The following is a 24,724-nucleotide window of genomic DNA, read 5'->3' on the forward strand; positions in this document are numbered from 1 at the left end:
TGAAGAACTCAATTTGTCATTTGTGTTTCCTTGTTAAAATTGATTTACTTTATATGAGAAGTTGCCTTGAACTTAGTCCATTTTAGTCTTATAAAAACTGTTTCTTTTTCTTAATTTTTTTTCATGGTTTTACTCCACTTTTATATACTATCATTGATCTCAGATGAAAGCTATTCAATATATTGATTTGTGTTACAAGGTTTTAAAATATTTGCTTTCCATATAAGCTACTTCAGAGTCATCATTTATAAATTAGAAATCAGCAGCATCTATTGTTGAATGCTAATACTTGTACTCAGGCAGTGTTAATGCGTCTGCATAGCAGGGCTGTGTTTTTTAATTTTAATTTTATTTTTGTGTTGTTTTTATAATTAATCTGAACATACTCCAGTTCATTTGTCTAGCTACCATCTACTACAAGTTCATACTGACTTTTTAACCCCATGCAGTGTCTGCTCTTGCCAATGTCCTTATTAACGCAGTCAATTCTCTGGTGCACACCACCAGCAACTAGTGACATTAACAATGCACAGTCAGTAGGTCAGAGTTCTTAAATACTGATCGGAAAAAAAAATTAGTGATTATATTTTTAACATGTTAATCAGCAATTTTTATGCGACAAGTTCTACTTTGTATGCTTTATTAATTTCAGTATTAATCCTTTTGTTACCATATTTCTATTGGAAATTGACAGTCTTTGTTTAAGTTATTTTTGAAAATAATGAATTTATTAAAATAACTTTGTCATTATTAAGCTGGTGTCTGGAACATAAATTAGCATGAAATTTTGATGGAAAGTTTTAATTTAGATCACTTTAAAACAGTGAATCTCTTTCATAGAGCTTAGAGTAGTCCCAGACGGGCTGGTATCAAATGGGTTAATATTCATTTCTTAATGATCAGTGTCCAGAGATATGGTTTCAGACAAGTGAATAATTCTCAATTTGTAGGAAAGGTATGGTTATAACGTTTGTTTTTGTTTTGTTTCTTTGTTTTTCTTTGCTTTTCTTTTTTGTTTTGTTGTTTTGACAGATGATGATTTTATTGTCACTTCCACTATATCAAATGCCAATTCACAAAGAATAACCACTTGTCAATTTAACTTAGACTTTAAGTAATTGAAGGTTAAAGAGCTAGAATATTTATATCAATGAACATTGTGCTGTCAAAGAACTTTTAACCCTTTTGATACCAATCTGTCTGAAATTGCCCTTGGTTTTATGATGCAAACTTCCATTTTTAAACTGATCTAAGTTAAAGGCTTCCATCAAAATTTCATTTTATGTTCCAAATGTCAGCTTCGTATTGAGAAAGTTATTTCCCTAAATTCTGCATTATTTTCAAAATCAATTGAAACAATAAAGTATTTCAACAAGAAACATGTGAACAAAAGAGGCTTGGTTAACTGGGTGATTAACTACTTAATTTTAAAAGAATAATGACAGTTGATATGTATGTAATGCTTCTTATAGCAGAAACAGCTGTAAGCTAAGTTCATAACATAATTTCTTGTTCCCTTGCCATTCATATAATCTCTTATTACCTTCTGTACTCAACTAACACTTTCCTCTGAAGCATATATATATTAGTATACATAATGTTTTCACTATGTTTTGGCTGTTGTATGTTCCAGCCTTCTTCAAATGTCTTGTGTTGAACTCAGTTATATTGGAATTTCATACCTAACCCTTTATTTGATCCATGGGGATACACTGCCTAACTGAAGTATATATATATATATATATATATATATATATATATGGGAGAATATACAAATAATAACAACAGACGAGGACAGGTGGTGTAAATAACAAAAGTATATATTAGTATGACGCTCGGGAATACGGAAAGTCTTTGACGTTTCGAGCTACGCTCTTCAACAGAAAGAATACGGAGGCAAGGAGAAAAACACGGAGATATACACACACACACAAATGTCAATATCTGGTTAAGAGGTTTCCTTCCCAACCACATGGTTTTAGATTCACGCCCACTGTGTGGTACTTTGGGTAAGTGTCTTCTACTATAACCCTGGGACTCTTCCTTGTCTTGACATCATGTAATTGTTATTAGTGAATGTCATTCATGCAAGTAGTGTCATTCATTTCCAATATTTTACAAAAACATGTAAACATGTTTGGCTATTGGGAAATATCTTGCTTAGAAATAGGTGAGGGCTAGCAACAGGAAGAGTATCCCACCATAGAAAATGTGCCTCAATAAACTCTGTTTGACCATGGACACATGGAAAGTTTGACATTATAGGAATAGTGATGTAATTGTGTGTGTGTAATGCAATTTCCAAAGAACTATTAGTTTTCAAATTCAAAAGAAGGACATCATTGCTAAAACTGTATTCTGCTGGGGAAGTGGGAAGTGACAAACTAAGATCAGAAATCACAGAAGAAAATGTTCCAACTTTGGAAGTTATAATTTCAAACATGTGTATATGCTAAACAATTTGACCATTTTTGAATTAGAAAGGAATATGCAAGATTTTGAACTGGGTTTTCATGTAATTCTTGCTATGCAGCCTTAAATTTATTTTCCTGTAAGGATATGGAATTTTTGAATTTTTAATATTCATATTTTTATTAGTTTTTTCTACACTCAATAATTGGAGAAATTCTGAAAGCTATTCCATGTAATTATATAACATCAAGAGTTATAACCTGTGAACTTTGAACATAAAATTAGACTTTGTGCAATATAAAAAGAAATGTTAGAACATGTAATACGAAGGTTAAGCAACTAAGTGGCAACTTGCAAGTTAAGAATAAAATTTTATTGACTTTTCAGTGTCCGTTCACTGTATTTTTAATTTTCTTATATTTTTCAACTGATGTCTTATTTATAAGGTGAGTATCACCGACATCATAATCGTTTTACATCTGATTTTCTCTGCTGAAATGAATTGAATGGGTTGTCATGATCCTAGACAGTTCTTCTTCAGAGACACTGCTACCTAGATGGGTCTAAGGCCCACATTTTGCTGGTATGTTACATTTTTGGCATGGTTTCTATAGCTGGATGTCCTTCTTAATGCCAACCAGTTTACACAGTATGCTGGGTGCATTTTATCATGGTGCAAGTTCTTGGAAGATTGCCATTTCCTTAATAAGTCTAAAAGGTCTTCTTGACTTGACATTTCTGCTAATTCACCGGCCACTTTACAGAATGTCCAGGGTGAATTTATAGCAGCACTTGCAATAGAGGGGATGTCTCATACTCTCAAGATTAGAAAGTCTTTACCACTCCATAAAGTTCATTCAAGGCTATGCAGTTGAGGAAATTATGCAGTTGAGGTTTCCCCACAAGAAATAATCAGACATGGACAAATTGGGACTAAGGGGGCCAAGGAATGTCAGCAAACTTGGAAATGAGGCGGTCACTGAAGAGAGGGCGAAGAACATTCATTGATGCTCTGGCTGAAACCACACACATTGAATAGTCATATGTTTTTATTGTAATTCAGACACAAACAAGTTGTTTATAATATTGATGTGAAGCTCAGAGTTCACAGTAACAACATTTCCATTATTGTCTTCAAAAAAGTAAGGACCAATGGCTGCAGCTTCTCCAACAGCACACCAAACCGTCACTTTTGGGCTGTACAGTTGCCTTTTGTGCAGTTCTCTCATATTTTCAAGAGCCCAATAATGACAGTTCTGTTGATTCACCATGCCATTGAGATGAAAATAAGGTTCATCACTCATTAACAAAATGAGGTCGTCATTACCTCAAACATTGCTTCCATCTGATGTGTGAAGTTAAGCCACTGTGCATAGTCCCATGGTTTCAACTGTTGCCCAATGACTAATTTGTATGGGTGGAAATGCAGGTATTAATGCAAAATACGCTTCACCGATAAATTATTGATGCCAAGTTCAGTGGAATGCTTCTGAGCAGAGCAATTTGGACTCCATATCAAAGCTTGTCTGACACATTCCACATTTTCCAGGCTCTGTACCATTCATGGCACCCCCACCAGTCTCCTATTCAATAGTGTACCTCATGCATGAAGTGCATTCACCCAATGTAAGATTGTGTTATGGGTGGGAACAGCCTGATTTCAGTGAATGTTGAAGTGGCACTGAAACTCGCACTGAACTGCTGTTAGAGACTTGTTATTCTTCATATAACTGTCGTAGGCAAACACATAATGCTCTATCATCCAGAGCGCCATGGCTTCACCTGAAAAGAAAAAAAAATTGCTAAGACACCTCAGACCAAATGATATCTGTCGGACGTATGTCTCTTTCCCTGCGGCTAAGTAATAGCCATTTCAAAAACATTCGTCCTCTCTGTCCAACCCTGTATGTCATCACCATCATTGTTTTAACACCCACTTTTCCATACTGGATGAAGTTAGGTGGGCTGGATGTCCTTCTTGTTGTTAATTCTCACCTGTTTCCAGGCAAGGTAATATTTCCCCTTGACCAGACATGTTTTCACAGACTATTGAAAATGAATGATACTGCTTGTATGACAGTAACACTCATTTACAGCCATCATAATATATCATAGTAAGGAGACTACATATGCATACATATATATACGCGTATATGACAGTCTTCTTTCAGTTTCTCTCTATAAAATCCACTTGCGAGCTTTTGGTTGGCCCAAGGCTACACTAGAAACTTGCCCAAAGTGTCATGCAGTCGAACTGAACCTGGAACCATATGGTGAGGGAGCAAACTTCTTAAATTACTCACAAGGCTCTATATATATATATATATATATATATATATATATATATATATATATATATATATATATATATATACATATACATATACATATATATATATATATATATATATATATATATATATATATATATATATATATACATATACATATACATATATATATATATATATATATATATATGTATATGTATATGTATATATATATGTATATGTATATGTATATATATATGTATATATATATGTATATATATATGTATATATATATGTATATATATATGTATATGTATATATATATGTATATATATATATGTATATGTATATGTATATATATATGTATATATATATATGTATATATATATATGTATATGTATATATATATGTATATATATATGTATATATATATGTATATATATATATGTATATATATATATGTATATATATATATGTATATGTATATATATATGTATATATATATATGTATATGTATATATGTATATATATATGCGTATATATATATATATATATATGTATATATATATATAGGTAAATGGAAAAAACCCAGAGTGCTGAACTGGAAGCATAATTTAATAAAGATTTTTTCTAACCGGTTTTCATTGCGAAGGAGCAAATTATCAAGAAGAGAGGAGAATGAAAATGTTTTTTTTACAAAGAAGTACAAAATGAAGAAAATAATATATAAAACAATAATATATAAAAAAATAAATATACCCATGCATTATATTGTCTTTGAGCTTTTGTAGTTCAATAGTAGTTCATGTATAAATTGGTAGGGAAAATAAGGATGCATGAGAGTTGGGAGTTTTGTTAGGTTTTAAAAAAGGGTTAAAAGTTTGTGTTAAGCAGGAAATGTGGTGTCAAAACAGGAAGTGTGTGTAAGGGGAGACAAGTGTTTTTAGTTAGAGTTATGAACTCTTTTTTTCCCAACAGGAAGTTTGTGTCTGTTCATAGAGAAATAAGGTCACTGAGGGGTGTGTGTGTTAAGAAATGGTTGGAATTTCTCTATGAAAAGATTCTCCTTGTTGATTCTTTCTTGTGTGGAGATTCTGTCTTTACATTGATAGAAAGGGAATATAATGAATTTAGGGTTTTTGTTTCTGGCGCAAGAGTCTATGTGGCCACTGAGTGGAATTTGGCGGTATTGAGGGAGGTTTATTTGTTCCTTATGGACAGCTACTCTTCTACGTAATGGGAGGCTCGTCTGTCCGATATAGAAGTTTTGGCAACCTGCGCAAGTAAGGACATAAATGAGGTTACCCGAGGAACAAGAGAAATTGGTTTTAATTTTAAACTTTGTTCCCCGTTTGAAGGTAAATTCAGAGCCTTCAAGTAGGTAGGGGCAGGTGCCACAATTAGGGTGTGCACATTTTTTAACTGATGGGGGTGGAAGTGGTGTATGTAGTTTGGAATTGGTTAATAATGTTTTCAAAGATTTGTGTTGCCTTTTGCATTTAAGGACTTTGTGTGTATTAATGATATTGTTCATTTTCGGGTCTGTGGTGAGTAAGGGGAGGTTTTGTTTAATTGTGGTGAATGCTTCGATGTTATTGGGGTTATGGGTGGAGATGTATGGAAGTATTTTGGGGTTGGGTGTGTTATTATGTTGGTTGGTTTTTAGTGTGTTTTTGTCAAGTTCCTTGGCACGTTTTATTCCAAGATCTATGAGTGTGGAGGGATATTGGCGTTGTAACAGTGTTTTTTTGAGATCTTGTAAGCGTATTTCTCGAGTGGTTGGGTCAGAGACAATGGTGCAAATTCTTTTGGCTAAATTAAAGGGGATATTTATCTTGGTGTGTTTTGGGTGGCATGAGCTAAAAAGGAGGTATTGTTGTGAGTCTGTAGGTTTGTGGTAGATGTCGGTTGTGATTTGGTTATTAGGTGTTTTTATGATTAAGAGATCAAGAAAAGGGAGATGATGTTTGCTGAATTCCATAGTGAATTGAATGTTGGGATGTATGTTATTAAGAATGGATTTGAATTCTAGAAGTTTTTCATAGGGTTCATTCCATATGATGAAACAATCATCCAAATCTCTTTTCCAGTTATCCATTAAAAAGATGTGGAAAAGGTGTCCAAATTTCTGACGTGAGGTTTCATATAGTGTTACTTCAAATATATATATATATATATATATATATATATATATCATCATCATCATCATCATCATCATTTAACTTCTGCCTTCCATGCATGCATGAGCAGGATGGTTGACAGCAGCTGGCCTGGTAGAAGACTACCCCTGGCTAAAATATCTGTGTTGGCAGGGTTTTTACGGCTGGATGCCCTTTCTAACATCAATCACCCCACAGAGTGGACTCATTTTTTACGTGGCACTAGCACAGGCAAAGTCAATTTTTGTAGATTTTTACAGCTGGATGCCCTTCCAAATGCCAACCACTTTACAGTGTGGACTGGATGCTCTTTACATACCACTAGCACTAGCAGAGTCACCAAGTAACTTGCAAGACATGAAATTCTGAGAGGGGTGGGGATATTGGAGGAGAAGCTCTTGTGTCAGATGATAAAAGTTTAGAGTATGACAAAGAGATAGGAAGGTAGAAACGGGTGTTTTACTATGAAGGAGGAGGCATTGGAAGAGGTGATCTTGTGTGTGTGTGTATATATGTATATATACATACAAACACTTAGCTGTGAGGGTGCATGGCCTAGTGGTTAAGGTGTTGCACTCATCATCACTAGGTCATGGGTTCCATTACCAGACTGAGTGGTACATTGTGTTCTTGGGCAAAATACACATTGCTCCAATCCACTCAACTGTAAATCGGTAACCCTGTGACAGACTAGCCTTCTGATCACAGAGAATGTTGGCCTGCTCTCCTAGCTAGTGGGCTGGCATCATTCAAAAGCTAAAGTAATGTAAAGCGCATTGTGACTAGCGATGTATAACTATATCCAATAATCTGGTTGATCACGTGATATACTTATCTGGTAAATGAATCCACTGCATTAAAACTGTGATTATCTGTCAAATACAGTTTGGTTGGGTTAGGGTTTGTCATGAATACAACTCAACATTTTCAGCTTGCTGAGATTATTTAGATGTGGTTTATATAAAATATTTTTAGTACAATTGTACTTACATTACATTATTGGAGAGCATAAGGCAGAACTATGTAGTAACTTTGCAGGGTTTTTTTTTTTTTTTCTGTAGGAAAATTTCAAAGTTTTTTTACTAAAGCATGTATCACAAATAATTTTACTAAAATAAGCTGCTAAAATCTGATAATCTGGTATTTAAACTGATGGAAAGCAAAACTCAGGGTCATTTATAATGGTTCAGGAAAACCAAAATTTTCAAATGCTTTTTCTATTTTCTACTCACAATGTAAATTTTGTTCTATCTGGGCCTTAGAGTTTTTGCTTGGGAGGGTTAAAACAATACGAAGGAAGTTAATTTGAGTATCTAGGGGGGGTTTTTTTTTCTGTTTGTTATATGTAGAGTATTTGCAGTTATCTATAATGATATAATCTTTGTATTTAAGGACTTCTTGCTAAATCCTTTAGATTATGTATAATTATATCATCTAAAAGGAGCTATATCATTCTTTTATAATGAGATTATATTAGATTTGTAATGGCAGTGTGGTTGAATAATCAAGAGGTCCAGGGTTCAATTTTATTCCATGATATCTTAGACAAATGCCATTTTCTATAGCTTTAGGTTGTCTCATGCTTTGTAAATAAATTGGGTATATATGGAAACTGTATAGAAGCCCAGAATTGGATTGTACCTATAATTCAAAAGATACAGCCTTGTCATACTCATACTGATTTTGCCTGAGAATCACATCAAGGGTATGCTTGTTTGAGGAATGCTTATCCACTTAGATATTCATTCAAGAACAGATAATTCAGTTGATTGGACAACTAAATTCTTGTCATCTAGTGACGGAGATCCACCGCTGCCATATTAAATTTAAAATAGACTTTAAAATAAATTTGGGTTAAAATTAGGATTCATAAGAAAAAACATTGTAATAAATTTTCCTACTTTTCTTAAAATTTGTTCTGATTTTCTTTTATTATTATTATTATTATTATTATTATTTGGTGTGAACCTCATCAATGTTTTCAGATGTTTAGCAATATCATTTAAGCTTAATTTGTTGTGGCTGAGAGCATTAGTTGGTCAGGCGCATGAATTAAAATTACAAACCATTTTTTTTTTTTTTAATGATTTGATGATGTGTTTCATGTCTAAGAATTATTATGGTGGGTAGTCTCAGTAATTGTGGAGGTAAACATAGTAGTTTTAATTAGGTACACTTTTCTACACTCTGCTTTGCTTCTTTTCAACATTGTGTTTATAATTACAATGCTAGAACTAAGAAATGAATATCTACTACCATTACATGAACAAAGAGAAAACACTAAAGAACTGAGAATAAAGCTTATTATATGCTAATTTTCATTTCTACTTTATTAGTCTTATAAATAATGTTAATTTGTGTGCATTAGCTATCGCTGTAGTGCATTGTGACAGTCAGGATTGTATGAATACAGAGCTCAAAAATGGATGGTTGATGGAAATTAGATGGATGTTGTTATTTAACCCCAGGCTGGTTCTGAGTGAGCAATCTTGTCACCAAAGGCATTCTTGTGTGTATCATGTTTTTAGGAAAAAAGAAAAGGAGAGAGAGTTGGGATGGTGTCCAGGATTATGTGAGCCAATATGTTCTCGTCTAACATAATGTGATTTGATGGATAATCAATCAACTACTATTTCTTGTGAATGACTCATTGACTCATGGAAATTAGGTTGGTAGCTTTGGTAGTTATAATAGTTTTGTGTGGAGGTATAAAATTTAGAATATTTAGGAAAGGTGAAAATTGGTGTGAAAGTTCTGACTTGCCTCAAGTACATTTGTATTAATATTCAAAATGAAATTGAACTGAAGTAAAGCTGCCCCACTGGTATTATTGCTATAGTCTTAACTACTGAAGAATTGTGCTGATGTATATTTTCACTGTGATGGCAGAATAGCTAGAGCTTCAAGGAAGAATGCTTTGTGGTATTGAGTCTGGTTCTTTACATTCTGAGTTCAAATCCTGCTATGGTTTAACTCATCCTTTCATCCATCTGCAGTTAAGTGCTAGAGTCAATGGTTTCAACCAAATCCCTTCCTATGAAACTGCTGGCTTTGTGCTTAAATCAGAAAACAATTATTACCATTTAAGGAATATGCTCGTTATGATTTACATATTTGTGTTTATATATTTGTGGAAATACATATACATCATGATTATTCGTATCTTAACATCCCCTTTTCCATGCTTGCACGGATCAGACAGAATTCATTTAAGAAATTTTTTTTTGTTTGATCCCTTTCTTGTCACCAACCCTCACTTGTTTTCAAGTAAGGTAAATATTCTCCCATGAGCAGACATGTTTTTACAAAAAATTAGAAATGGCAGACACTGCTTCAATGAGGCTGGTGCTTGTTTACAACTATCATACATACAGTGTCGAGACAAAGAGGCACACACACACACACACACACACACACACACACAATGGGCTTCTTTCAGTTTCTGTCTACCAAACCCACTCACAAGTCCTAGGGTGGTTTGTGGGGCTGTAATAGTCACGACTTGCCAATGAAATTGAACCTGAAACCTTTTATTTGGGAAGCACACACACAGACAGTGTTGCACCTACATGTGCTTACATGAACACACACACATTCCTAATTCCTCAAGTAAATACATTGAAAATTCTAAGGTGTTTCATAAAATCATTTGTTTATTGTCAGTCTTCTAAGTTTTGATAGCTGTCCAGTTGGCTATTATAATGCTACTCCTATGGACATATGATCTAATTGTACTTTAAGTACATTTCTCTTTCTTTTTTATGTGTGTTTTTAAGTTTTTTCTTGTTTTACTTAGTTTGTGAGTTTTTTTTTTTTTACTTCGTCATTGTTTTTCCTCTTCATACATTTATTTTCCATTTATTTCCCTGTAATTTTATTTTAACATTAGTTCCACTACTGTTACTACTACTACTACTATTATTATTATTATTATTATTATTTTATTATTCTTTTTGCCAACTTAAAAAAAAACTGACATATATTCAGATACATATTCACACACTGCAGGCATACTTTGACATAAACACATAAATACACACATTCTTATACCCCTGTGTGGCACGTGCTACCCCCCCACACACACACACAAACTCAAGAACATGCTGGCTAACACAATCAATGCCTCTACAAGCTGTACATTTTTTTCTTAGGAACATTAGTTTCATCACACATCTGAATGTTTTTCCATTTGTCCTGATATCAACTGTAAGTTAAGGTTTTCTTTGAACTTTTCCTTTGGATTAATTGGACAGCCTTATATTCTACCTTTTATCAATTAGCCGACTTCTTTTTAAAATTTTTATTCATTTTTGTTTACTTAATATATCTCTTACCATATTTCTCATTCTTCATTTGTTTCGTTAAGTCAAATTCTGAACACAAAGATTATGTATTTGTTTCTGTTGTTTTAAATTCTAACATATACTCATGGCTTATTCCTAATTTTCTATACACCAGCTCTTTGTACATTTTTTTCATTTGTAATTTGAGTTTCTTTGTCTAAAAAAGGTTCCTTTTTTTTTTTCTACTACTTTTGATGTATTCCAACATGGACATTTATGGTACAAGATTTTTAGTTGAATACCATTTCTCATCATGGTGTTTGTCTTCACAAGCTTTATTTCCGATAGGCTTTCCTATTTGATAATGAAACTCTGTGCAGTTGTATTGTTTGAAATTAATAAATGTGAAATATGCAACCTGTAGTCATTTAAAAAATATGAAATTTCAAACTCTTAGTCATGTATATAATATGCAATATCAATACAACTCATACATATATATATATATACATATATATATATATATATATATAGTTATTGTACTTGCTTTTGTATTAGTTTTTCCTGATTTTAGTCAAACATTGTTTGTTTATTGTTCTAATTTTTCAGAATACTTCTCCCCCGCCACCCTTATCACCACCACCACCACCACCATACTATCTCTCTCTTTTGTTCCTCTACCTCTTATTCTTCTTCCTTCTCTTTTCTCTTTTGCTCCTCTACCTCTCATTCTTCTTCCTTCTCCTCTCTGCTCCTCCTTTCTCTTCTCAGTTTGAAATTCCTTTTGCTATTCTTAGGAATGGAAAAAGAACTAATACCTCTTCCTGACCAGTTGGCATGTATTGATTGAACACAGAACAATTTGCAAAAACAATGACCCCTAAGAAAACACTTATTGTTCTTAGATTTTCTCTAATGGTCAACAAGAATTCTTTTCGCATAGGACAATTTATTTTGTGATCTAGAACTTGGATAAAAATGAAACTGCTTCCGCTATCGTTGTTTGCTCTTTCTGCAAGTTAAAATCTTCAAGACCTCAATGTTTCCTATTTCTGTCTGTCAACTTTATATGGATGATTGGTTTGGAACAAACTTAGTGAATGTCCTTTATGTGTCAATGAGAAATAACATTATAGGAATAACATTACCAAAATAATTCTAACTAAACATGTAGCACATCCATTTCAAGATTATTTACTCACATGTTATAGTAATTAATTGGGGGGGAAAGCAAAAAAGGGGAACCAATCCACACGGAGATTTCTTTATTATTACAATGGTGAGAGATAGACGGATCTATATAAAAGAACCTATCCCAACTGTGAGCTTGAATGTGGATTTTAACTGGAAGAAGAAAGCTGAAGTGAAGTTAGGGATATGGCGAACATCAAAACGGCAATATTTAGAGGTATGGACAATGTGACCTTTATATAACAGCACATGCATGCACATAGATTTATTTCAAATGTGCACAAAAGTAAAAAAAAAAAAAAAGAATAACACATTATTAAAGAAAAGTAGATCTGTTTTGTGGAAGAGAGTGCATGCGTGTGTATATGTTTGTATGTCTGTATATATGCTCACTTATACACACTAAAATCCAGAAGCACACGAGTTTAATGCATACTTTTACACTAGTGTGCATGCTCAGTTCGTCTCTTGAAATTAATTCCCTTTTTCTCCTTTTATTTTTTTTTAATGCATATTTTCTCCTATTTTTTTTTATTTTATGGCAGCTTTCTTAATATTTCACTTCTTATCATGATGGAATATATATGCATGTATTTATTTAATTATATATGATTATATTAGTTTGGATTCAATATTGTTTCATTTATGATAAATAAAATGTGTCTAAAATAAACCTGATTCCCCTCTTTTGAAGAATCCTGCAATATATTACCCTTATAAATTGTACTTATATATATATATATATATATATATATATATATATATATATATATATATATATATATATGTATAGGTGTATGTACATGTGTATGTATATATATATATGTATAGGTATATGTACATGTGTATGTATATATATATATATATGTATAGGTGTATGTACATGTGTATATATATATATACACACATTTTTTGTTTTTCTTGCATAATGTTTTTTTTTTAGTTACCCAGTGACAATATTCGCGCATACACACAGTGTTGTGCATATACCTTGCACAGCATTTTCTATTAATATAGAAGCTTGTTGTTTTATCGCACAGCAAAAGTGAGAAAAATTATTGAACATCACAAGGCATTTGCACTAAATATTCCAGATAGCAATATTCCCTCATCCCAATTTAGACTAATCTGCTCGCCTCCGTTGCGCAACATAACACACACACACACGCATGCACTTTTGCATACATTTATTCATGCTATTTACATACAGGTGCTAAAACAAAGCTAGAAATATTTTCAATAAAATATGAGGAGAAACTAATTGATAAACTTTTGTAAATAATGAAAATAGTGATTTTGTTTTGAAGACTCATTTCTTGTGTTTCTCTGAATAAATATGTCTCACATGCTTAACTAATATTGAACTTCAGCTAATAATTTATTATTGTTTATCTGTACTTGATTGTCTGAACTGTAAAAATAATGTTTTCCTTTTGGTATTTATGTCTAATTCACTATTGTTTCCCTCCCTGCAACACACACATATCTATAGATGCCCACTTGGCTGTGTGGTGAGAAGTTTGCATTCCAACCACATGGTTCTGGGTTCAGTCTCACTGAATGACACCTTAGACAAGTATCTTCTACTACAGCTTTGGGCTGGCCAAAGCCTTCCAAGTGGATTTGGTAGACAGAAACTTAAAGAACCTTGTCACACCCATATATAAGGTGTGTGTTTACCCACACCCACCACTTGACAACCAGTGTTGGTGTGTTTACATCCCCACAACTTAGGGGTTCGGCATAAGAGATCGATAGAATAAGTTCCAGGCTCAAAAAAATATTGGGATTGATTCATTTGACTAAAAATCCTTTCAAGGTGGTGCCCCAGCCCAGCATGGTTTCTGTCTAATGACTGAAACAAGTAAAAGATATACACATTAATGTATTCATCATCCCTTTGCTATTATTATATCACAAACAATACATAACTGCAGCTCACCCCAACCCTAATCACATTTAGTTATATACATGTTAATATGCCTCACTACTTGGGGTTTTTTTTTCTTTATTCTAATTTATTTTCTTTAATGTAATGTTTTGTATGTGTGTATACATATGTGTGTGTGTGTGTGTATATATTTATATTTATATATATTAATATATATATATATATGTGCAAATAATATTAAACATAAAATTGATATATTTAGATATGAGGTTTGAGAGTTATGATAAATAAGCTACTCAATGACCCTTGCTTTGAGTTATATGTTGTGAACGATAACTTCCCTTATTTTATTAATGAATTGTGGGGTAATGTCTAATTTACATCTTATTATGTTTGACAAATACTATTTTTTGTTTTCTTTTTCCCTGGTTGAATGCTGACCAGTATGTTTCTTTTTAATGAATGCACATTTTTTTCCCCTTATGTAACATTACAATTGAATTAAGCACATAGCATTGCATACATTGTCGAAATGTCCTTTTCTTTTTGCCTGACATTGTTTGAATGACTTTGCATCTGAGAAATAGCTATGATAATGATATTCCAAATGAAAATTTTGCCTGCTTTCCTTCTTTCTCTTTTTCTTTGTTTCTTTCTTTCTTTCTTCCTCTCTCTTTCATGCACTTATAAATATGCTGCAATGGTTTAAATAATGTATTCTGTTATGTGTATTAGGCAAAGCCCATTGGTAGTTACTGCTAGATGTCCTAGTTTGAATAACTGCAAATGGATAACTGTTGCAAGAAAACAAGTCCCAAAGAAATTACATTCTAGGAAGTCAGAGTTCTTGTTTAGCAAGGAACTTCAAAAGTCTCTTTTTGAATGCTAAGTGTTGGTGAACTACAAATAATGAGTTGGCTAACCCTTTTTGAATCCAATATACCCGAAACTACCCTTAGTTCTGTTGTAGAAATCTTCACATTTTAAAATATTTGTATTGAAATTATAAACCTTCCTTCATATTTTTTTCATATAAGGATATTTTGCCAAGTTATGTTCCAAAGTCAAACTTAATTAGGCTTGAGTTAAGTATTTTACTAAATTTATTCAAAGTCTTAAATTATCTTCAAAATTATGGGTTGTTTATTTAATTAGAAATAGATTTGATGAGAAATATAATCATGAAAGGGGTTATGTGAGTTTGTGTGTGAGATTGCTTGTAGTGGCTTAACCTTTTTGATACCAACCTCTCTGGTTCTAAGATACAAATTTTCTGTTTTGAATGAGTCTTAATCAAAACCTCCCAGTAAAATTTCATGTTATTTATGTTCCAAGCACCAGCTTGATAATTGAAGGTATTTTACTAAATTCTTCATAATTTTTAGTATTGATTGAAACAGAAACTGTGTATTGTTAAAAGAAATCTGGTAATGAAAGGCTTAAGCTAGTAAATATAAGGATTTGAAGTAAGATAGATATAGAAACATTGTAAACTTGTTCAGTGAAAAATAAACATGATTTTTATGGGAGGGGAAAAGGATAAATGAGATATTTTTGGCTTGCATTTTTGCCTTTAGTGCATTGGTCTTTAAATGGGAATCAAGAGTCCAGAGACTTTGTTTACTGGAAAGATAATAGCATTGACAGTTTAAGAAAATATTGCTATATTTCATGCTGACTGCAATTTCTAACTTTGATATGTTACCATAAATAGTTGTATTATATTGAATCCATATCTGTCAGAAGCATTTTTATCAATCCCAAACAGATGAAATGCAAGTAGAGCTTGGCGTGATTGGAACTGAGAATGTTGATGAACGAATCTAAATATACTGTTAGTTTTTTAGTCTGGTGCACTGTTTTATCTGCCATTCCACTAGTTTAATCACAAAATGCAAGATTTTTTCTCTCTTAATCTCCAGTTATATTGGTAAGTGTTCAAACAAAGAAAACTGACAAATGATTAAAGTTAATATTTGTTGTGCATATATCTGTAAGCATTTCTTGGAGGTCAATCATTAACACCATACATTTTCACTTCTTGTCTTTCACAACTCTGCCTTTTTACTATTATACACTGAACTCTATGTTACAATGTCTTGAATTATAAAATAATTGATTCTTACACAGGTAACATCATTCTTCATCATTTTCCATTCAGTTTCTTGTGCTGGTATGGGTTGCATAGGCTTTTAGAGATCATATTTTATTCCCAGATGTACTTCCTATCACCAACACTTTCTGTTGCCTCTTATGGCTCACAAGGATGATGTGCATCTATTCTGAAACCAAGATGCAGAAGCCTAAGATTTTCAAGGGTGAGTGGGGTGGGGGTGGGGGGTTGAAATGATGTGGCATTTGTATTTCCCATAAAATGTCTCACCCAAAAAATAATTCCACACAATAACAAACTGGTAAGTCAGTGTTACATTAACCCTTTAGTATTTAAACCGCCCATATCTGGCCCAAATATCTGATCTGTTTTGTATTCAAACTGGTCAGATCTGGCTTCTCACACTTCCCCTACAATACCATATTAAAAATAAACAATTACATCGTTTAAATCTCAAAGCTATAGGATTAATTCAAAACAGTGTGAATGAATAAGCATTGCATTTGACAGAATAATCTGAATGCTAAAGGGTTAAAGATTCACAGCAATGGTAGACTTGTCACAGTCCTTTGTTATCTCCTTCATGAAGTTCAGCTACTTGAGATTGATCTTCACCATTTCTTTACATGTCTCGATAGTTTTTCCCCTCTTGCTGATCCCTTCCACTTGAATGGCTTGCTACTTCTTTGCCCATTTAAGTCCCATATCCATATCAGTGGAACCTCTCTCTTTTTTACATTAAATCTGTTTTCTCTTCTATCCATTTCCTGTCTCAGCTTATTTCTTCCCCATTCTTCATGCACATTAATTAACCTTACATCAGAGCTTGCAAATTTTATTTAATTTTTTTATCCCCAGCCTTCACTGCCATTCAACACCCCACTTCATATACAATCATCATATAATCTGCTCTTCACACAAACAAAAAAAAAAAGATTTTTTTGATATCAGCAGACATATAGTAGCTTGTAACTTTTATCAACTTATTCTCTATCTATTATGCTTTCAGAGCACCCACTTCAATACTAATTAAATCAGCTGTAGTTATCAACTACTTTTGAATAGCCTTCAATGCTTTTGAAGGTATTTGCTTAATAGTTGTTCTTGCTTACGCATGAAGCATCTGTAACATATGAAGCTGACCTTCTCTGTCAGTTTGCCTGTGAATCTAATATGGTCATAGTTTACATTGAGCACATTATAAAGAATTCCTTTTCATTCCTTTTCTATGTACTGAGCGTGGTCAATTCTCAGATGACAGTAAGGTTTCTCATCATTCCTGCAAACCCACATTTTTATCCTTGCTTAGTTTACTTTGATGCCGCCTGATTCTTGGTCTTGCTTCTACATTTGGAATTCTTTCTAAATCTTTGACTGATTCAATTTCAAGAACTAGACAGTCAGTATATAGGCATTCCCACAGAGATTTCAAGTTTTAATTCCACTCTTTGGTCTCAAGAACTACAAGAAACAAGACCGAACTGAGATGAGCCTCAATGGATATTTACCTGCATACTAAATTCTTCATAGCATTGATTACTTGTAGTATCTCTGTACACAGCATGCATGACTCTCACAAGTCATTCTTCTACACCTAGTTTCCTTGGTAACCCCCCCCCCCCCACATGGCAGAGTGTGATACAAAACGTTTCTCTAAATTGATAAATGCTATTATATAAAGGTTTTCTTGCCCTGTAGCTATCTCATTAGGAAGAGGGCACCTGAAATGTATTTCATCTAAACCAATTCATATCCTATTCACCTGTGATTTATATATATATATATATATATATATATATATATATATAAAATTACAAATGTGTTAGTTTAATGCGTTTCTAGTTACATTTTTTCTAAAACATCTCTGTTACCCTTGCAGCAGTTGATCCTATTACAAGAAAACCACTCATTGAGTATAACAAATTGACTATGTGAGGGGAAAAGAACATGCTTTATTTCACTGGATATTTTCACCAGCTATCCATAATAGTTCAGTTGCATTCCTTGTCTTCATATTCTTAATTATTCTTTCAACCATATATCTGTCAATTTCAATAGTTGCTTCTTCTGTTAGGCTCCTTTGGGTAGTCACTCCATATCTTGGCTTATCACATGTTGAGTGATACATTCATTTTGTAACTGTCTTTCCTGTTTACTGGTAAGTCTTGTTGGTTCGTCTGTCCACCTGAGTGATAGGTAACCAGGTTGCTGACAGTTTCTCGAAGTTAGGTCATTTGCTCCAAGAGCTTCGATCCCTCTCAGTTGTGTCTACCATAACCATAACCACTGTGTGCATAAGCAAAGCCATCATGGTGTTACCAAGCACCATGTCCATTAATGTTATCCAGCTGTGATAATGAATTTTTTACCATCTCCTATCAAGGTAATCTGCAAGAAGATGTCATAGAAACAGTTCTTTCGCTCATATATCATTCCTTAATGTGGTACATATGCAGAGATCACTGTTATGTTGCCTATGAGCATCTAAGATTAATTATCTTGTCACAAACTCTGGCTACCTCAGTTACTTTATTTATTTGCCTGCCAGCAATGTACTTAGTCTATCAACATCAATGCTGTTGCTTACTGATGTCTCTCCCATGCAGAATCCAGAATGCTAGTTGAGCCATCTTACCTATGGCTGTTGCCTAACATCTCTGTTCAATACTATGAAGTGCAGTACTCATTCTGTGTACACTATGCTGCTAGGGGCCTCATTGTAACATACTAATAATATTGTGTCAGTGGATCTCAATACTGAAGGATGGTTAATATATTTGTGAAACAAGAATGCAATATTTTAGTTTCTTCTTTGTGGTAAGAAGCTTGCATCCCAACCACATGGTCACCACTTGACAACCGGTATTGGTGTGTTTAGATTCCCGTAACTTAGCAGTTTGGTAAAAAGAGACTGATAGAATATTAGGCTCAAAAAGTAAGTTCTGGGGTCAATTTGATTGACTAAAATCATTCAAGGCAGCGCTTCAGCATGGTCGCAGTCAAATGACTGAAACAAGTAAAAGAATAAAGAATATAAAACATAACAATGACAAACCAACAAGAGAGGCTTTATCTTGTCACTCAATTTGTTAGAAATAGCAGCCAAATTTCTTCAAATTACATCTGAAAGAAGAATACATTGGGCAGCATAGTCTTATATACATACATTAAAAAAAAAAAAAACGGTTGATCACTGTTAAATTAACCATCCTTGTTATATTTAAATAGCAAAACAGATACTTTAGTAGCTGATATATTTCACATTGGTCAACTATGTTCAATATATTCATTGTGTGCATTCAGATTTTCCCTACAACTTTCATATGTTCTTTTCTTTTTATGGAAATTTGCTTCATGCTCTTTTTACTGGAATTTATTTTGAGCAGGAATTATATATGCATGCGCACACACTTACATATGCACAAAGTTTAATTTCCTTTATTTGAGAGTATTTTTGGGTAAAACAATTATTTTTATATTTTGTTAAGTAGTTATTTTTACATGTTCTTCGTTATCATATTGGATTCAGCCATTTCTTTTTTATTTTTATCCTTTTTTTTTTTTTCCTCTAGTGATATAAAAACTGTATTTTAAAGCTACTTTATACGATTTTATATTCATACTCAGTCAGTAATGATGTTGAGATAACAGTTGTTTGTGGTGGCTGAAAATTGGTAGTCATGCCTGGAGGCTATTTTCATTGATGTTTGTCACTAAAAGGCCGGTGATTTAACTGTATTAAAACTCTTAAAGTTGTTTGTTTCCAAATAAATCACATCGTTCCTGATCCAAAGTCGTTTCTTGTCCCAGACCATTTTTTTCCTAATTTTTGTTTTTTCTATTAGATTGTGATTTGCAAAACTATGTCTTTATTTATTACTACTCAGTTTCTCAGACCTTTTCTCTAACTTGGAATAGAATGAATTGTATGAGATGTTGACTATGTTTAATGTTTTTCCTATTATTATTATTATTATTACTATTATTATTATTATTATTATTATTATTATTATTATTACTATTATTATTATTATTATTATTATTACTATTATTATTATTATTATTATTATTATAGAAACAAAGCTCAGGTTTGGTCTTATTCTTGGTAGGATTTATGTGGGTAGCAGGTTTCTGCCTGTAACCTTAGGTATCCACACATTTTCAGCAATCTTTCAAGTGCTTAGAACCCTCCTGATAATCCTTGCTGTCTCTAAGAGGCAAAGTTTCTGTAGGAGCTCTACCGGACATTCTATTTCAATCTTGTTTAGCCATTTGTCTATATCTTAGCTTATTGTTCCCAACACACCAATTATTATAGGCACAACCTTTACTGTTCCCATTCTCCAAATTCTTCCTAAATCAAATTTATTATTATTATTATTATTATTATTATTATTATTATTATTATTAAGGTGGCAAACTGGCAGGATCATTAGTATGCAGGGCATGCTTAGTGGTATTTCATGTCTTTACATTCTGATTTCAAATTCTGCCATGGTCAACTTTGCTTTTCATCCTTTCAGAGTTGATAGAATAAATACCATTTGAACGCCTTGGGAGTTGATGTAATCAACTTACCCCTCCCTTTAAATTGCTGGCCTTGTGCCAAAATTTGAGACCGTTATTATTACTAACAAAACTGAAGGCACATAGTCTAGTGGTTAGGGTGTTCCATTCATGATTGTATGATTGTGGTTTCAATTCCCAGACTGAGAAGTATATTGTATTCTTGATCAAAACACTTCATTTCATGTTTGCCCCAGTCTGCTCAGCTTTAAATGAGTTCCAACAATAACTAGGAAATTAACACTGCAATGGACCAGCATCTCATCCAGGTGAGTGGGGAATGTTGTACTCTCATTCACTTCTGTACCATGGAATCAAGATTAAACTCTAGCCTTATGACTCCTGGGGCTACTCACACCTTTAGGTCTGTAAGTCAAGTAAAACTTCTGTTATGATATTGAGACAAGACTGCTCCACAAAACATGTTTTTATCTTTTCTTTACCTTTTTTCTGGTGTTTATTCTTTCACCTAGATTTTATAACCATCATACTCATATAATGTCTGCTTTCCATGCTGGCATGGGTTTGACAGTTTGACTGGAAATGGTAAGCCAGAGGGTTGCATTAGGTTCCAGTCTGATCTGACATGGTTTCTACAGCTGGATGCCCTTCCTAACACTAACCACTCAAAAAGTGTAATGCATATATTTTCATAAATTTACATTTTACAAAAGTTTCAGTTTTTAAATCTGTTCTAAGAAGTATGCTTCCTAACTACATGGTTCCAGGTTCTGTCCCACTACATGGCACTTTGTGCAAGTGCCTTCTATTATAGTCCTAAGCTTTGTGAGTGAATATTTTGCTAGATGGAAACTGAAAGAAGGCTGTAGAATGTGTGTGTGTGTCATTGTGTTTGTCCCTCACCACCACTGTACAACTAGTGCTGGTTTGTTTAGATCCCTGTAACTTAGCGATTGAGCAAAAGAGACATAGAATAAGTACCAGGCTTTAAAAAAATAAGCATTGGGGTTGAATTGTTTGCCTAAACCTTTCAAGGCAGTGTCCCAGCATGGCTGCAGTCCAATGATTGAAACAAGAAAAGATGAAACAAGAAAAAAAAACATTTCATGAACAATGTGTTGTATGTTTGTTTATTGGATTCCATTTTTTTAATTAATACAAATCCTTATTGAGTTAAGATATGAAGACTTAAGCCATTTCATCACTGATATTTCACTTTTATTTATGTATTCGTTGTGTGGATTTGTTATTCTTTCAAATTAAGATGTTAAATGATTATAGGAATAATTATTTAGTAAGCTTAACAAGATACCTCATGCAAACTAACTTGTTGATTCATCTAATAATCAATGGCTGCCTTTTGCTTTTTTTTTTTCTTTTGGTGAAAAGAAATGACTTAGCACTCTCTCTAAAAAGCAGAGTAACGCATAAATTTATGGTGAGCTAAGAGCTTATGATTTGGTATTGTTTCCTGGTTGAAGTGTCACACATTATGAATGCTTTTAAGAAATATCTTAAATTTTATTTTCATCTCTAAAAACTTCTAAGAAGTGATTATTTCTGGGTGCAGCATTAGGTGGCTAAGAAGCTCACTTTGCAACCTTGTGGCTTCAGGTTCAGTACCACTGTGCAGCACCTTGGTCAAGTGTCTTCCACTATAATCCCAGGCCAATCAATTCTTGTGAGTGAATTTGGTAGACAGGAAGTGTCTGGAAGCCAATCAAATGTGTGTGATGTTTTGTGTCTGTTTCCTCCCCACAGCTTGACAGCCAGTGTTAGTTTGAATGTGTCCCTGTGGCCAAAGACGCTGATAGAATAAATGCCAGACTTTAAAAATATAAAATTTAATACTGGGGTCGATTTGTTCAACTAAACCCTTGAAGGTGGAATCCCAGCATGATAACAGTCCATTGGCTGAAACAAGTAAAAGACAATAAAAGATTAAAAAAGAAGGAAAATATGCAAAAAAGGAAAGTTTTTGTTTTTAGGTTTTGCTTTCTTTTTCTTTTCTTTGTCTTTTTTTTTTTTTGCTATATTTGTTAGAAGAAAGAATTGCTTCAAGAAATCATTTGTGTAATTTTCTTTTTCTTTCAAAACACTGTTTTGTTTGTTTGTTTTTTTGTTAGATATTCATCTTTGAAGAAACCTATATTGATCAGTTTTTGATTTGGATATTAACTTCTGATATATATATATATATATATATATATATATATATATATATATATATATATATACATATTTGCTTTGTTCTTAGTTATATTAATTTTGATTTATTGCAAATAACATTTGTTGTTTGCATTGAGTTTTGCATAACTACTATTCATAGATCTATGATATGCTGTTAAAATAATTTCTGTAAAAAATAATTTCTGTTTGCAACAAAGCTTTTTAAACTTTTAGTGTTGACGATACACCCTCAAAATATAAAACATTTTTTTGATGCTCTATGCTTTGTTAACAACACATAATTAACAAAATCAATAAATATGCAATTAAATAGATCTCACGTGTCAACCAGTCTAATTAAATGTATGTAGAGTTGTCAGACCTCAACAGCCAAATATTCAGTAAAATTGATCAGATTTTTACGACACACCCAGAGATTAACAGTGACACACTGCTATGAAATCTCCTGGTTTAGAGGTTTGGCTAAGTTTCAGAAGTTTAGTTTGATAGAGACAATTTACAGCTTAATTTTATACCTGTCTGCAAACCTCAAGTAGGTTTCATACTTAGCTAAGAGAAAAGTCAGGTATGCATCAAAATTGTTGTTAACTAGATAATTTTCAGAACATTGTCAATCTGATGTGTAGCCAACTGTGGAAATGACTACTAAGTTATGGAATTTTTATTCATACATAAAAAATATAAAGGTTCCCTCTTCTTTTTTTTCCTTTTTTTTTTTGTTTTTGTTTTTTGTCTTATTAAAATTGGAGAGCTAAAGTTGACCGCATTGTACAAATACAGAGGTGTTTTTAGATCAGAAATGTTATTCTCATATGAGAAAATATGATGTCAACAATAATCTGTTCCCAATATAAGTAACTGGGTATAACCCATAGCCTGTTAAGCCAAGATATCAATTCCTCAGCCAATCTGACATTCCAGATTTTTGTTAAACTTTGTTCTTTGGACTCTAGAGAGTGTAGCAAATAACTAAAGTGTCCAGAATATGAATCAGTGGTTTTTAACCCTATTCCTTATATTTCTGCTGAAATACACAGCCTTAGTTTTAATTACTTTTGAAATTATTATTGTCATTATTAATCTGGTGTTTGGAACTTAAATTGACTTGAAATTTTAATGGTAATGTTTTAATTTAAATCACTTTAAAACTGGAAAATTGTAACATAGAACTAGGGGTAGTCTCAGGTGGATTGGTATCAAAAGGGTTAAGTCTGAAACATAGTTTCAATGGGACTGAGTTTGTTTCAGTTGAATTTCAGTTATTTGTCACTATGGTATATTCCAGATATTTAGTAGGATCAGTAAAGTAAACTTCCATCAAATTTCTTGGTGCATATACAAAATGATGAAATTGATACTAATTTTCAAAAGAAAAATATTATCTTAAAATAAAATTGAAATGTCTTGTTTGTATAACTCCTCTTATGTCTCTGTCATTAACTTTACCTCCTCCTCCTCTATGATTCTTCCTCTGGCTCTGTGTATAGCATTCCTTTATTCATTGTCTGCTACTAAGCCTCTTGTGTATGCACACCCTGCATCTCTTATATTAACTCCTTTTGTATCATTCTTTTACTCTGTCTCTCCTTCTCTCTATATCAAGTAAAGTGTGACTAGAAAACTCAGATGACCAACTTGTAAATTGGCTATTATATAGCGATTGTAAGGTGCCAAGCTGGCAGAATCAT

The 24,724-nt window shown here is 32.8% G+C and overlaps 1 protein-coding gene across 15 annotated transcripts in view; it reads left to right on the forward strand.

Annotated features, from left to right (window-relative positions):
* The window catches only part of LOC106881649 (transient receptor potential cation channel subfamily M member 3), a 701,312-nt gene that overhangs the window by 459,170 nt on the left and 217,418 nt on the right, over positions 1-24,724 (forward strand). For 4 of the 15 annotated variants that reach the window (XM_089357688.1, XM_089357690.1, XM_089357689.1 and 1 more), the window contains one exon: positions 11,922-12,532. The exons of the other annotated variants lie outside the window; for them this stretch is intronic. In XM_089357688.1, coding sequence (XP_089213814.1) covers positions 12,401-12,532 — 132 coding nt within the window. In that variant the 5' untranslated portion in view covers positions 11,922-12,400. The remainder of the gene's footprint in view (positions 1-11,921; positions 12,533-24,724) is intronic. 15 annotated transcript variants of the gene reach the window in all.

The sequence above is a fragment of the Octopus bimaculoides genome, chromosome 9 (assembly GCF_046866305.1).
Source record: "Octopus bimaculoides isolate indiv1 chromosome 9, ASM4686630v1, whole genome shotgun sequence".
In the NCBI taxonomy this organism is placed as follows: domain Eukaryota; kingdom Metazoa; phylum Mollusca; class Cephalopoda; order Octopoda; family Octopodidae; genus Octopus; species Octopus bimaculoides.